This window comes from Bactrocera oleae, chromosome 3 (assembly GCF_042242935.1).
Source record: "Bactrocera oleae isolate idBacOlea1 chromosome 3, idBacOlea1, whole genome shotgun sequence".
Lineage (NCBI taxonomy): Eukaryota > Metazoa > Arthropoda > Insecta > Diptera > Tephritidae > Bactrocera > Bactrocera oleae.
Window position 1 is genome coordinate 66,705,841 of NC_091537.1, and position 12,494 is coordinate 66,718,334.

At 26.0% G+C, this 12,494-nt stretch overlaps 1 protein-coding gene across 7 annotated transcripts in view; it reads right to left on the reverse strand.

Annotated features, from left to right (window-relative positions):
- Nucleotides 1-6,473: 6,473 nt before the first annotated feature.
- Nucleotides 6,474-12,494, reverse strand: part of LOC106614858 (beta-1,4-glucuronyltransferase 1) — a 270,214-nt gene continuing 264,193 nt past the window's right edge. For all 7 annotated transcript variants that reach the window (XM_036371026.2, XM_036371023.2, XM_036371024.2 and 4 more), the window contains 3 exons: nucleotides 12,030-12,458; nucleotides 11,660-11,969; nucleotides 6,474-11,370 (listed from right to left, as the gene is read on the reverse strand). In XM_036371026.2, the coding sequence (XP_036226919.2) occupies nucleotides 11,173-11,370; nucleotides 11,660-11,969; nucleotides 12,030-12,458 (937 nt within the window). In that variant the 3' untranslated portion in view covers nucleotides 6,474-11,172. The remainder of the gene's footprint in view (nucleotides 11,371-11,659; nucleotides 11,970-12,029; nucleotides 12,459-12,494) is intronic.

Sequence of the window (12,494 nt, forward strand, 5' to 3'; positions counted from 1 at the left end):
TATGTGAAGTTACTAATTTAAATTGCTGAAAATTATATATACATACATACATACATGTTCACATATATTGTTGTTGTTATTGTTTTTTTGAAATAGTTTTAGCGCGAATACTTTGAATGCAGCTTCTTTTAGTTTTTCAGCACTAAAAAACTCTTATACAACTTGCCATTCTAGTTTTAAGCGTAACAATATAATTTTGTTTCCTTTACAAGTACACAACGCATTTGAAAATGTAAGGTGAATAGTGAAATTAATAGCTTTTACACATAATAATACAAATTTTAAGATTAAAAATCAAAAAAAATTGTTTATAAAACAAAAAAGTTTTTAGAAAAAATTATAGGTTAAAAAAATATGGTATTATGTAATTATGCACTAAAATAATAATTAATATGTATTTATTATATTTTCTTTCATTTAGTTGTTTTTTTTTAACTTTATTTATTTTAATATTATTTCATTTTTTCATGTTTATTTTTGTATTATTTTATGATTTAAAAAATGTATATTCTTCGAAAAGCTCGAACCTTTTTAATTTTTAACACGCTTTTATTAGCTTGGGTTGTATGTATGTAATGAAATCTTAGAGCTCAATTTTGACCGGTTTCCAGAAGTCTGATCAAGTTGAAACTTTGCAGACTGTCAAGGACCGATGACAATGCATGTGATTCCCATTACTTTAAAGGTGGGCGTAACCTCGCACCTAAATGGTTTAATGGTTCCAAACCGCTAAAACTTACTCAACCAAATTTGATGAGAAGAAGTCCGTTTAGCCCTTTTTCATACGCTGTGAAAATGTTATGTTAAAATACACAAAAAGTGCGACAACTGACGAAATAAATGCGCCATAAGCAAACAAGATGGTAGGGAAGAGCTTTGTAGGAAGAAGTTTAAAAATTCCTTTAAAGCGTGTTTTTTTAGTTTTTTAAACTATAATTTGTTTATTTTACATTTTTCGCTCAAATTATTAAAAATGCAATATTCTTCATAAATAGTAAATTATTTAAATATTTTAGAATTTTTTATTATTTTCTAAATCTCAGGCAATGAAAAGTTTTCCAATTTTTTTTAACTCTCGGGCTCTGCAAAATGTGAAATTTATAGAAATTACCCGAATAATATTTATTTATACATACAGGCCAATATGCATATGGTAAATGCAAGGCTGATGACGCACTATCAGATAGTGATAGAGAACGGCTACGATTTAATCATCATAAGCAAACAATACAAAAAAAAAAGAGGTAAGAGGAGATAGCAGCTCATCCGCCGCTATATGGCTACCCCCAGGAAGCAAAGTCGACGTTATACGTAAAGGGGACAGCAACGGTTTCGTCTAGGGCAAATGTGACCTTTTCACAATAATTAGGTGCTACTTGACGCCAAGAGATAGGAGAAATGAATTCCAAGAAAAGCTCAACAACATTGAAAATATAGCTAGGTCTATGGATCATAGAGTGAGGTATATCAAACACGCTGCGCGGCTTGATCTAATAGTGCTCAATACAGGAAGCGCTACCACGTTTGGAAAACCGGAATGCGAGGAAACCCCACCAGACATCACCCTATCATCATAACGCATAACAGGTTTGAAAAAGAAATGCAGAAAAAATTATCAAGAAATTTAAAAATGTTAAAAAAAAACTTACAATAAAAGAAAGACTATTTTTTTAAGTTAAAGTTAATTTGAACTCGTATATAAAATAAAAAGAAAATACGAAAAAATATAATCAAAAATAGAAGAAAATATTGAAATTAAAAAATTATGTTGAAATTAAAAAAAATTAAGCATAAAAATAGCATAGTTTTATAAATTATAGTTAATTTAAAATATTAGAATTTCATAAGCTTTGTTTCCATTGTTATGTATAAGTTTCGGAGTTGAAGAAAATTTTATAACGAACTGTATATTCAAATTAGCAGCAATTAAAAACTTTTTTTTTTTTGTTAAATGTTATTTGTTAATTTTTTTGGAAAATATTTTTTATCATTTTTATTCATTTATTTTTTTATGTGTATTCACTTTTTGATTTATTTATTTATTTATTTTATTTATTATCATTATTAATTTATTTTATAATTTATTTATAACTTATACTTATTATTTATTTATTTTTTTTTCTAACATAAATTTATTTATATTTATCTCTCAAATGAAGTTAGTTAGTTAGTTTTACAATGTTAGGCATTTTATTTAAATTAAATAACTATTGAAATAAAAAAAGAAAAAAATTTAAAAAAACACCAAAAAATTAAAAATGGCCAAAAACAAAACTAATTGGCATAGAAAAATTATTGAGCAGCAGGTTAAAGAATTATTTTTTTTCGTATATTTGAGTATTTTTTTTAAAAACAGCTTAATACATTTTCCGCAATATGAATTCCTCAAAATCAGCTGGTAATTTCTTTAAAAAATTCATATTTTTCAATATAATTTTATTCTGCACGCATCTAGTCTATAAATGAGGCCGTCTGAACATCTACCCGTCACTTCAATTCCACATTATATGTTTTCATTTTAATTTATTTTTGTTCAGTTTATACATTTGTGTATATTCAATTTGAATGCTATTATATAATTCCTCGAATAATTTGAAATTTCCATTCCTCTAAGGCACTTTAATCAATTACAATTTTTGCTTCGATTTGACTGCATTTAAAATGTGTTTTATATGTCGCAATTCAGGCATTGAATTTTTAAAATTTCTATGCCAGCATTTAAAAGGTGCTTTTTTTATGCATTTCGTCTTATTTTTAAATTTGTTTTACTTTACTTAAATAAAATATTTAAATTTTTTAATTTAAAATAGTCATTTCAATATGCACTATTTTATAAATTTTCCACCCATTTACGCTTGGCACCAGCCACTTTTTTGCAATTAAATTATTTTTAGTTTTCTTTTAGTACTTTTACATGCATACAAATTTGTATTTATATTATGTTGATTATGTATTGTTCGCCTATTGGTTGTAATACACTCCTGAGGTGTACAACTTTTGTTCAAATTTTATGTAATTTTTTAATTTTTAGCTATGGAAGCAGCTCAACTGCCTTTTCTAAAGTCTATTTGTATTTATTATTAATATTATTAATTTTTATTTTTTTCTATTTTCTATTATAAAATTTGTTTTCACTAGCAAATAACTATCAAACTTTTTCTTATAACAATCGACAGCATTTTAATTGAAACAAAATGTTTTATCTTTAAAAACAGGGACTTTTTTGGGTCTACGCATTATTTTTCCAATATGTATTACGTTTTGCACTATTTATTTTGTTTATTTTTTTCAGATGTGAACATTAAATAGTTTTCCTTTTTTAGGAATTCCTGCTGTTTCTGTATACAGTTTTTGATGCAAAATATTTTGGTTTTTGACTCATTAATTATAATTTAGAGGTTTTCGTTTTTTAAATTTTTTTTGGTTTTTGTCTTTTTCATTGAATTATGTTTATTTATTATTTATTTCTATCTTTTTTAATTTTATTATATCTTAGGTTGTATGTTGCTATTTTTTAAAAATATTTTTAGATTATTTAATTCATTCTATTTTTTTATATATTATTTTTATTTATATTAAATTTTTCGATACACAAAATATTTTATTTGAATATTTCAATTTTAGAATATTTACTTCGAAGTCCGTTTCTTTATTTATTACTTTATTTTAAATTTTTCTTGTTTTTACTTTTAATTTTACTTTTTTAAATTTTTTAAGACTTTTTTTATTTAACATTATTGCGGTTAATTTTTATTTTCATTTAAGAGTATATTCATTTTATGAGACCATTTATTAGCATTTTAATTTTTATAATTTTTTTTATTTCTTAATTTTGTTTTCAAGCATAAATTTATTTACTTCTATTTCGCAAACTATTTACGTTTTATTTTTAGATTTTATTTAATTTTGTTGTATTATATTAATTTTAATTTAATTTAAAATTAAATAATTTAATGGTTTTAATATATTTATATTTTTTTAATTTTTTAATGTTTTCTTTTTTATTATAGAGAAGCTTTTTTGGTTTTATTTAATTTTTCATTTAGTTATCATATAAATACTTTCATTCAAACTAAAAACTTTTTATATATTAATTTTTGGATTATTTTCTCTGATATCAATAACAAAATTTTACTCATAATGTTTAATTGTTTATTTTTATTTATAGAATTTTTTTGTTTCTTTTTTTCATAGTAGCACTTTTTTAATTATTCGTAAATTTTCATTATTATTATTTCTTTTTTATTATAATTTGTATTGTATTATATTGTTTCAAATATTTATAACTTTTAGTTATTTTATTTATTTAAATTTAAAAAAATATTTTTTTCATTACTTTAAAAAAAAAAAAATTTCTGATCGTAGCTTATTTAATTATTTATATTTTTTTATTATTTTAATAAATTGTCATTGGATTTTGTTTATTGAAAAAAAAATATATATATAGGTACTTCTTTAATTTTTACTGAATTTATTCTTGTGCGTTACTTGTTTTCTATTTATAGAATTTTTTGGCTTCATTAAATTTTTCTTATACTTTTTTAAACTCTCGCAACATGATGCACAGAGTATAATAGTTTTGTTCACCCAACGGTTGTTTGTATCACCTTAAACAAATTAAGATAGACATGGACTTATGAATATGTATATAAATGATCAGGATGAAGAGACGAGTTAAAATCCGGGTGATTGTCTGTCCATCCGTCCGTCCGTCTGTGCAAGCTGTTACTTGAGTAAATATTGAGATATCTTGATGAAACTTGGTACATATATTTCTAGGCACCCAAGAAGGAGATGAGAGTAATCAGACCACTGCCACGCCCATAAAACGCCATTAAACGAAAACCTATGAAGTGTCATAACTCAGCACTAAATTAAGATACAAAACTATAATTTGATACAGGGGATCACATTACTGAGAGGCACATGTGGGCTTAATATTTTTTTAAGTGGTCGTGGCCTCGCCCTCTTAATAGTCAAATGTACAAATCTTTTAATTTACTGAAGCTAAGTTTGGTTAACTGTCTGAGAAGAAGTAATTTTAGCATTTCTCCATACACTGTGAAAATGAGTAAAATCAGATAACCAGGACCAACTAGACTTACTAAAAGTGCGATAACTTACTAATTAAATGAGCCAGAAGCATTACATTTCACAACAAAGAAAGATTTTATGGTAGCTGGTGTAAAAATTGCACAACGAGCATGGCACCGCCCACTTTTAATCAAATGTGGTGTGTGAGGTTACCCAATTAATACTATTGTACACTATGGAAATGGGCGAAATCGGTTGACAACCACGCTTGCTTTCTATATAAAAAAATTTTAAATTCTTACTGATTTTCTCATATAGTGTATCTTTGAGTCTGTGAATGTAAATAATAAATGCAATACTTCCGCTTTTAATTAAAATACGAAAATCCCGTGTATCACTTTACTTTGCGAGAGTGAAAATGGTTCGGTTGCATCCGAGCATAGACTTTCCTTACTTGTTAAGTATATTAATTTTTTTTAATTGAATTAAAAAATATTTTAAATTTATTTAATTAAATTCTTTTAATTTGATTAATTTATGTATTTTTCAAATTTAATTATATTTTATTTTTAGTTTTCTGCAATTTTTTATTTATTTATTTCCATATTTAGTCTGTAATTATTTATTTTGTTTACTACATTTGGTTTCATATTAGTTCATAAACAAATATTTAATAATTTTTATCTCTTTAATTACATAATATTGTTATATTCTGTCTTCGTTATATCCATTTTTTGTTAGTATTAATTTTTTATATATTTTATGGTATTTTTTTTATTTATTTTGATTTTTACATTTAAACATATTTATTTATTTTTACAGTTTTGTTCTTCATAATATTTTTCAATTTTAACAAAAATTTTTGTTTGTGTAATTATGTTTTTCCAACTTATATTTTACTTTTCTTAACATTTTATTTTTATTTATTTTATGTTCTTTTCACTTAATTTTTTCTTTTATTACTTTATTTGATTATTTTATTTATTTATAAATTAACATATATAAATTTTTATATTATATAATACAATACTTTTTTATTTTACAACATTATTGCTTTTGTTATCATAGTTTTTTCAATTTATATATTTGTTGTGTTATCTTCATTTATTTTATATATTTTTTCCTTCTTTTTTTTTGTTTAACTATTTATTATTATCTTCATACATTTTTTACTAAAGTAAATATTTTACTTTTTTCATATTTTTCATTTCAATACTTTTTTACCATTTATTTATTTTTGTTATCATAATTTTTTATATGTATACATTTTTTGTTTTAACTTTTTATCTGTACTTATTTCATATATTTTTCATTTACAATTTGTTTTCTTTATTATTTTTATATCATATTATTTTATAATTTTTTTCATATTCCTTATATCAACATATTTTTGGTATCATATTTTTTCGTTTTTGTTTTAAGATTATTATCTTTATTTATTTTTATATCGTTTATACTTAAATTTTTTTATTATTTTTATTTAATTTATTTTTGTTTATATACGAGGTGTGTTCAAAGGAATAGGTGAATTTTTTGAAAGTACTTATTTATTTATAAATATCTATCCCCTTCAAAGTAATCCCCTCGGATATAATACACCCATGCCGACGTTTTTTCCAATCCTCGACGCACTTCTGAAATGCGCTTTTAGGTATGGGCATCAGCTCTTTTCTTCGATTCTGACTTGATCTCATCAATTGTGGCAAAACGATTTCCGTTCATTGATTTCTTTAGTTTTCGGAATAAGAAAAAGTCGAACGGAGGAGTAATGACCCGATTGCGAAAACCCGGATCCTTGTTGACGTCATTCAACAACTCCTGAGCGATACTAATGCGACATTGCTTTTGCTCAAAATTTAGCAATTTCGAAACAAACTTCGCTGCCACACGTTTCTTGCCCAAAACTGAATGCTAAACTTCATCAACATCTTCTCCATTTTTTTGCAAAATTTTATACATATTTCTTTATCCATTTCTTTCAAAATTCAAAAATCAAAAAACACAAAAGCTGACTAACCTTTTCTGTTGTCAAAAACAAACTACTAATCGAAAAAGGCTTCTAATGCAAGCACATGATAAACATATGTGTCCCATTATAACAAAAACAAACTATCCATAATATAATGTACATAGCCCGCGAAAAATCTAAATTCACCTTTTCCTTTGAACATACCTCGTATTTATGTAGATTTATTTTATTAATATTTTTACTATAGTATTTTGTTATATTTTTTATATTTAATTGATTAAGTTATTTTTCATGTATCAACATTTTTAATTTCAGCTTAATTTATTTTTTTTTTTTTGTTTTTTATATTTCAGAATTTTTAATTATAAGTAATTTATTGATTTTTTTTTTCAGTGTCAAACTTAGTACTTTTAGTAATATTTATTAATGAATTTAATATATGTATGTAATAATGTACATATATTTCACAGAATAGTAAACTCATGTCTTATTGATGGCAGGAAGTTGGCGATTTGTTACGGAAGCGAGAACTTAAATAAGAAACTATAAACCTTCAGTTTTGTATAGGAAAAAGTAGACTATAAACTTACTTATGAAACATAGGTATAGTTAAGAAAATATAGGATATGTTGTTTAAGCAATGGAAATGTTATTCAAATGTACTTCCACAATTGTAACTTAAAAAAATTTTGATTTTTTCCCAAAAATTTCTTAATAAATTTAAGTCAACAAAATTTGGTAAAAAAATTGTGATTTTTTTCAAAAATTTTTGGCTAGGTTTAATTTTTTAAAAATAGTAAAATCGCAAAATTTTAATTTTTAAATTTTGTTTTTAATATCCAAATTTTAATGCATAATTAATAATTACTAATATTAAATATACTTTCAATTGCATAGCTTCTAAATTCTTTTTTCTTTAAAAAAATGGATATATTATATCGATTAATTTTTATTCAGCAAATATTATAAAATACCATGGCTTTCTGGCGACACACACACACTAAGTGTGCACTGGTCTCAAATATCTGTAGTTTTCCCTATTTGTTGTAGCGTAGTTTATAGTTGAAGAAGTCTTTTACGCTACTGAAATATTAAATACTTTATTTTTAATAATTTTTATCATAAAAATGCATTTTTTTTCAATAGCAAACTAAATACTCAAAGTGGTTTCTCTTAAGTATATACATGCCGTAGTATTGTTAGTGCGTTAATAATACATACATAAGTAGTTTTTTATTTTTGTTTTTACAGCAAATTTAATTTTTTTGAAGGAGTTTTTAATTGGCATTTTTTTAAATATTTTTTTTTTTTGTATTAGTTTTAAATTATGATATATTTCACTGTTGCTATTGTTGTGTTTTTAATCAACTTGTCTTCTATGCCTACTTAACTAGTCTGCGAGCTAGTTTTATGTGCATTACTTATACAAATACTTAAATTACTCACTTTGTATTGAAGTGTTACAAATTTATATTATTATTATTTTTATTTTTTTTATCAGTATTGCAGTTTTGCTTCATATAACTTAGTGACTATGCGTTTGCAAAAAAAGTTTGAATGTATTTGTAATTATTTTCTTTACTTTGTATTGTTTTTATGCACTTTTTAATTACTAAAGTTCAAATATCACGGTTCTTACGCTTACAAAAGGCTATTATACTAATTTATTACATTTTTCACATTTACCCACGTAGTAAAATGCTTGAAATAAAAGTTGAAAACTAAAATTTACATTTGAATAAAATTATTATGTAACTGTGGCATAAAAATTGGGTGTAGTGTCAATGTTTGTGTCAGTAGAGAAAAATAAAATTACAAAATGACGAATTTATATATTAATTGGCAGACATTTGTTGCAGTTAGTGAAGAGTTTATGATGGAAATTAAGTGGAAGTCTGTTTAACGCATTTTGTTTTTTTAAATTTTGACTTTTGAAAAATTCTAAAAAATTCAAATATTCTTTTACCGAAATTTATTAATTACTTAGTGCATTTTCTAATGACTGGTATTAAAACTGCTATATTATAGCAAGCGATTATACCGTTATCTTTGATTTGGATTCAAGTGGCTGAATTTTATTTGGTGGAAACAAACAAAAGTTTTTAGTGTGATGGAACAAACAAAAAACCGGTGTAAAAATTGGTATAATTTAGCAAGTTGTTATACCACTTTAAAATGATAGCAGTTGGCTTCGTTTCGTCAAAAGAAAACAGAGAGTGGCGAATAGAACAAGCAAATGTTATAAACAGCATAAGCAGGCACAAGCAAGTTGGGTTAGAATAACTTAAGGTTATTTACCACGTATTTTTTCTAATGACTGCCGACTTTAATTTCCCAGAAACTAATATATTATAGCAAGCTGTTCTACCGAGTCGAGTCTAAGTAACCGGACCGGGCCCGGATTTTTATCTGGCCAAGGACTGTCAATTCGGCGCCATTCCTCGAAATTACCTTAGAAATGTTTTCTGCCGCTACAACAACAACAAACTGTAATATTAATGTGGATTCAGCAGGCTGCGTTTGCCAAACAAATTTGATAGTGGCGAAACGGACGAACGAGTTCGCTACGTTTTGGCAAAAAAATTTGAGAGCAGTGAATCGAAAACAAAACTGGCTTAATTCTGCGATATCAGTTTACTGCGTTTTGCCAAAAAAATTTCAAATGGTGAAACGAACAAAAACTGGTATAAAAATTGTAAATGGCATAAGCAAACAGGGCTAGAAAATTGTAGGTTATTCCACGCTTCTTTGCGGTTACGACAACTCCCTTTGTATTAAATTCAACTGTGTAATTTTTAATTCTTTTGCATTCATTTTTTTTTTTTTGCTCACAAATGAATTCAAATCAAACGAATTAAACAAAATTGCGAAACGAAGACGGATGATATAGCATTTTAGCACTTTTAAGTGGTTTTAATTAATACAAATTATTTTTATTTTCTGTTTGGAACAAAAGCGTATAGAATTTCCCTTTAAGTGGCTGAATAAAAAATTTAAACAAAAAGTTTTAGAAATATTTTTAAAAATAGTTTGCTTATAATTGCTAGATGAACTACAAAGAAATAGCCATTTAAAACACAAAAGTATTAGTAAAGGAATTAAAATGGACTAAAAGCAAATTTATTAAATCAACTATTTAATTATTTACCTTATTTTATTTAACACAAAAACAAAGTAGAGAAATTTTTGCGAAAATACAAAAGTATATATGTACATACGAAAAGTTATGTAAACGCGTGTGGTACTTTGTATACACTTTAAGTGTTTAACAAATTTCATTTTTGGCGCTTAAAAGTATGCTTCAAATTATTTTGTGTGTGACTATTACGCGTTTCAAATTTCAACGCGTATTTTTTTTGCTGTATATATTCGTTAAACTTACTACTAATTAATTAACAATACAAAAATATCTAAGTTTTTCACTAATCTTATTGTTTTAACGCATTTTTGTTTTTTTTATCTTCAAATCACTTATTACAAATTTCCAAAACACATTTTGAATATATGTAAGGCGTTTTTTTTCAAAGAAAACAATTTTTCTACCTTTCACATTTTACAATATTTGGTTCAATTTGTAAACAAAAAAAAAATTCGAACTTTCATGTTTTATAATTTTTTTTCAATTGACTCACAAAAAAATATATTTCGAACTTTCCCATTATACACAATTTTATTTTAATTTACTCACAAAAAACAAATTTCGAACTTTCACATTTTACAATATTTTTTTTTTTTATAATAATATCATTCGTTTATAGTATACTTTTAATTTTGTGACAATTTTTAATTAATACCTACATTTACGTTACAAAAATATTTTTGAGATTATTCTTTGCATATTTAAACAAAAAAATAAAAATGAAATTAAAATCAAAATAAACTACTAAAAAATCATTTACAGTGCGTGTTGGCTCAAATCGACGATATTAGTTAGTATTTACTAAACATAATTGCAACTATGCATTGCTGGCAAATAATTTATTATATCAATATACATATATATTTTACATACATATATACTTCTTTCAACAGCATATCGTTAATGTTTCGCTGTAGCTGTGCGCTACGTCTTAAAAAAGTAGTATTTTGAATTGTAGTAGTAGTCTTTTAATTCCATGCTTATTATAGCTTAAAAAAGTTTTTCAACTTTTTTGCCAATTTATTAGTTACTATACAACGCAGCCTTGACGTACACCATACATTATCTTCAATTCCGGATAGATGATTTTACGTATAAGTTGATTCGTCTTGCCCGCCAACATAGCGCGACGATTATCTTTTTGCAGCACTTTAATGCCCGGTTTGTGCACGAGGAAAGCATTGTCGAGTATGTGGAACTCGTAGTCTAAAACGCAGAGCGCATAACCCTGTAAAAAAATAGAAAATTAAATTAAGTTAAATTTTTTTTAATTATGTGTTTATCTATTTTTTTTAATTTTTGTTTTATTTTTTAAATTTTTTTTTTATGTTTGTTTTATTTTATTTTTTTTTAATATTTTTTTCCATTTTTTATAATTTAAAATTTTGTTTGTTTCAAGTTTTTTTTAAATACTTTTGAATTATTTTTCAATTTCTTAAATTTATTTTTTTTAAATTACTAAAAAAAAACTAATTAAAATTTTTTTTATTGACTACATTTGCTACACTCAAACTCACCTGCGTCATTTTATCACTTTTGCCCTCCCAGCTCAATCGCTCGTCATAGTGCGGATCGGCATGTGTGCCAATATAGATAGGCTCCCAATGCCTGAAATAGCCCGTACGCTTGCCAATGTGGAAAACGCTCAGCTCATCGGTTTCATTGGCGGCCATCCACTCCTTAGACTGTGGCACGCCGTGACAACTGGCGCACACGCGCTTATGGAAGGGTATCGCTTTGCCGGTGCGTAAATATTCTTGCAACTCCGTTTTGTCGCGTGGCACAGTTGCATTGGCTTCCACTTCGAAGATGGAGAGCGGAAATACCCTAAAAACAATGCAAATTATAGAAATAAAGTACTATGGTAAAATATTTAGTTGCTTGTACCTCGGCGCTTTGCGTTGCAGATACGCGTCGTTGCGCGCAATCATCTCGAGGAATTTCCTTACCAACCCGGGATTTGGATACAATTCAATATCTGAGGCTAATATGAAATGTGTTAAGGCAGCATCGCGCGCTATATTACGACCCACATTCACCGGATATAATAATTTTTTTTGTGACTTATATAAATGGCCGGAACTGACATTGAAATAGGGTGGCGGCAGCGTGCAATTGTAGGGCGTTTTCAGCACTTCCGATTGCTTCGCCACCTGTTTAGGTATGTGTTTCGTGCTAAAGTAAAGATGGAATGTGGTAAATGTGCGCACCAATGGACTTTCCGGTAGGCATTCACGCAGGTACTTAATGGCGTCAATGGTCGGTTGGTAATCAGTGCCCGGTGTGTGCATCGCAATGCTAACGGGAGCATTCCAACTACATAAAAAAAATGAAAATAATGATTGATTGCAA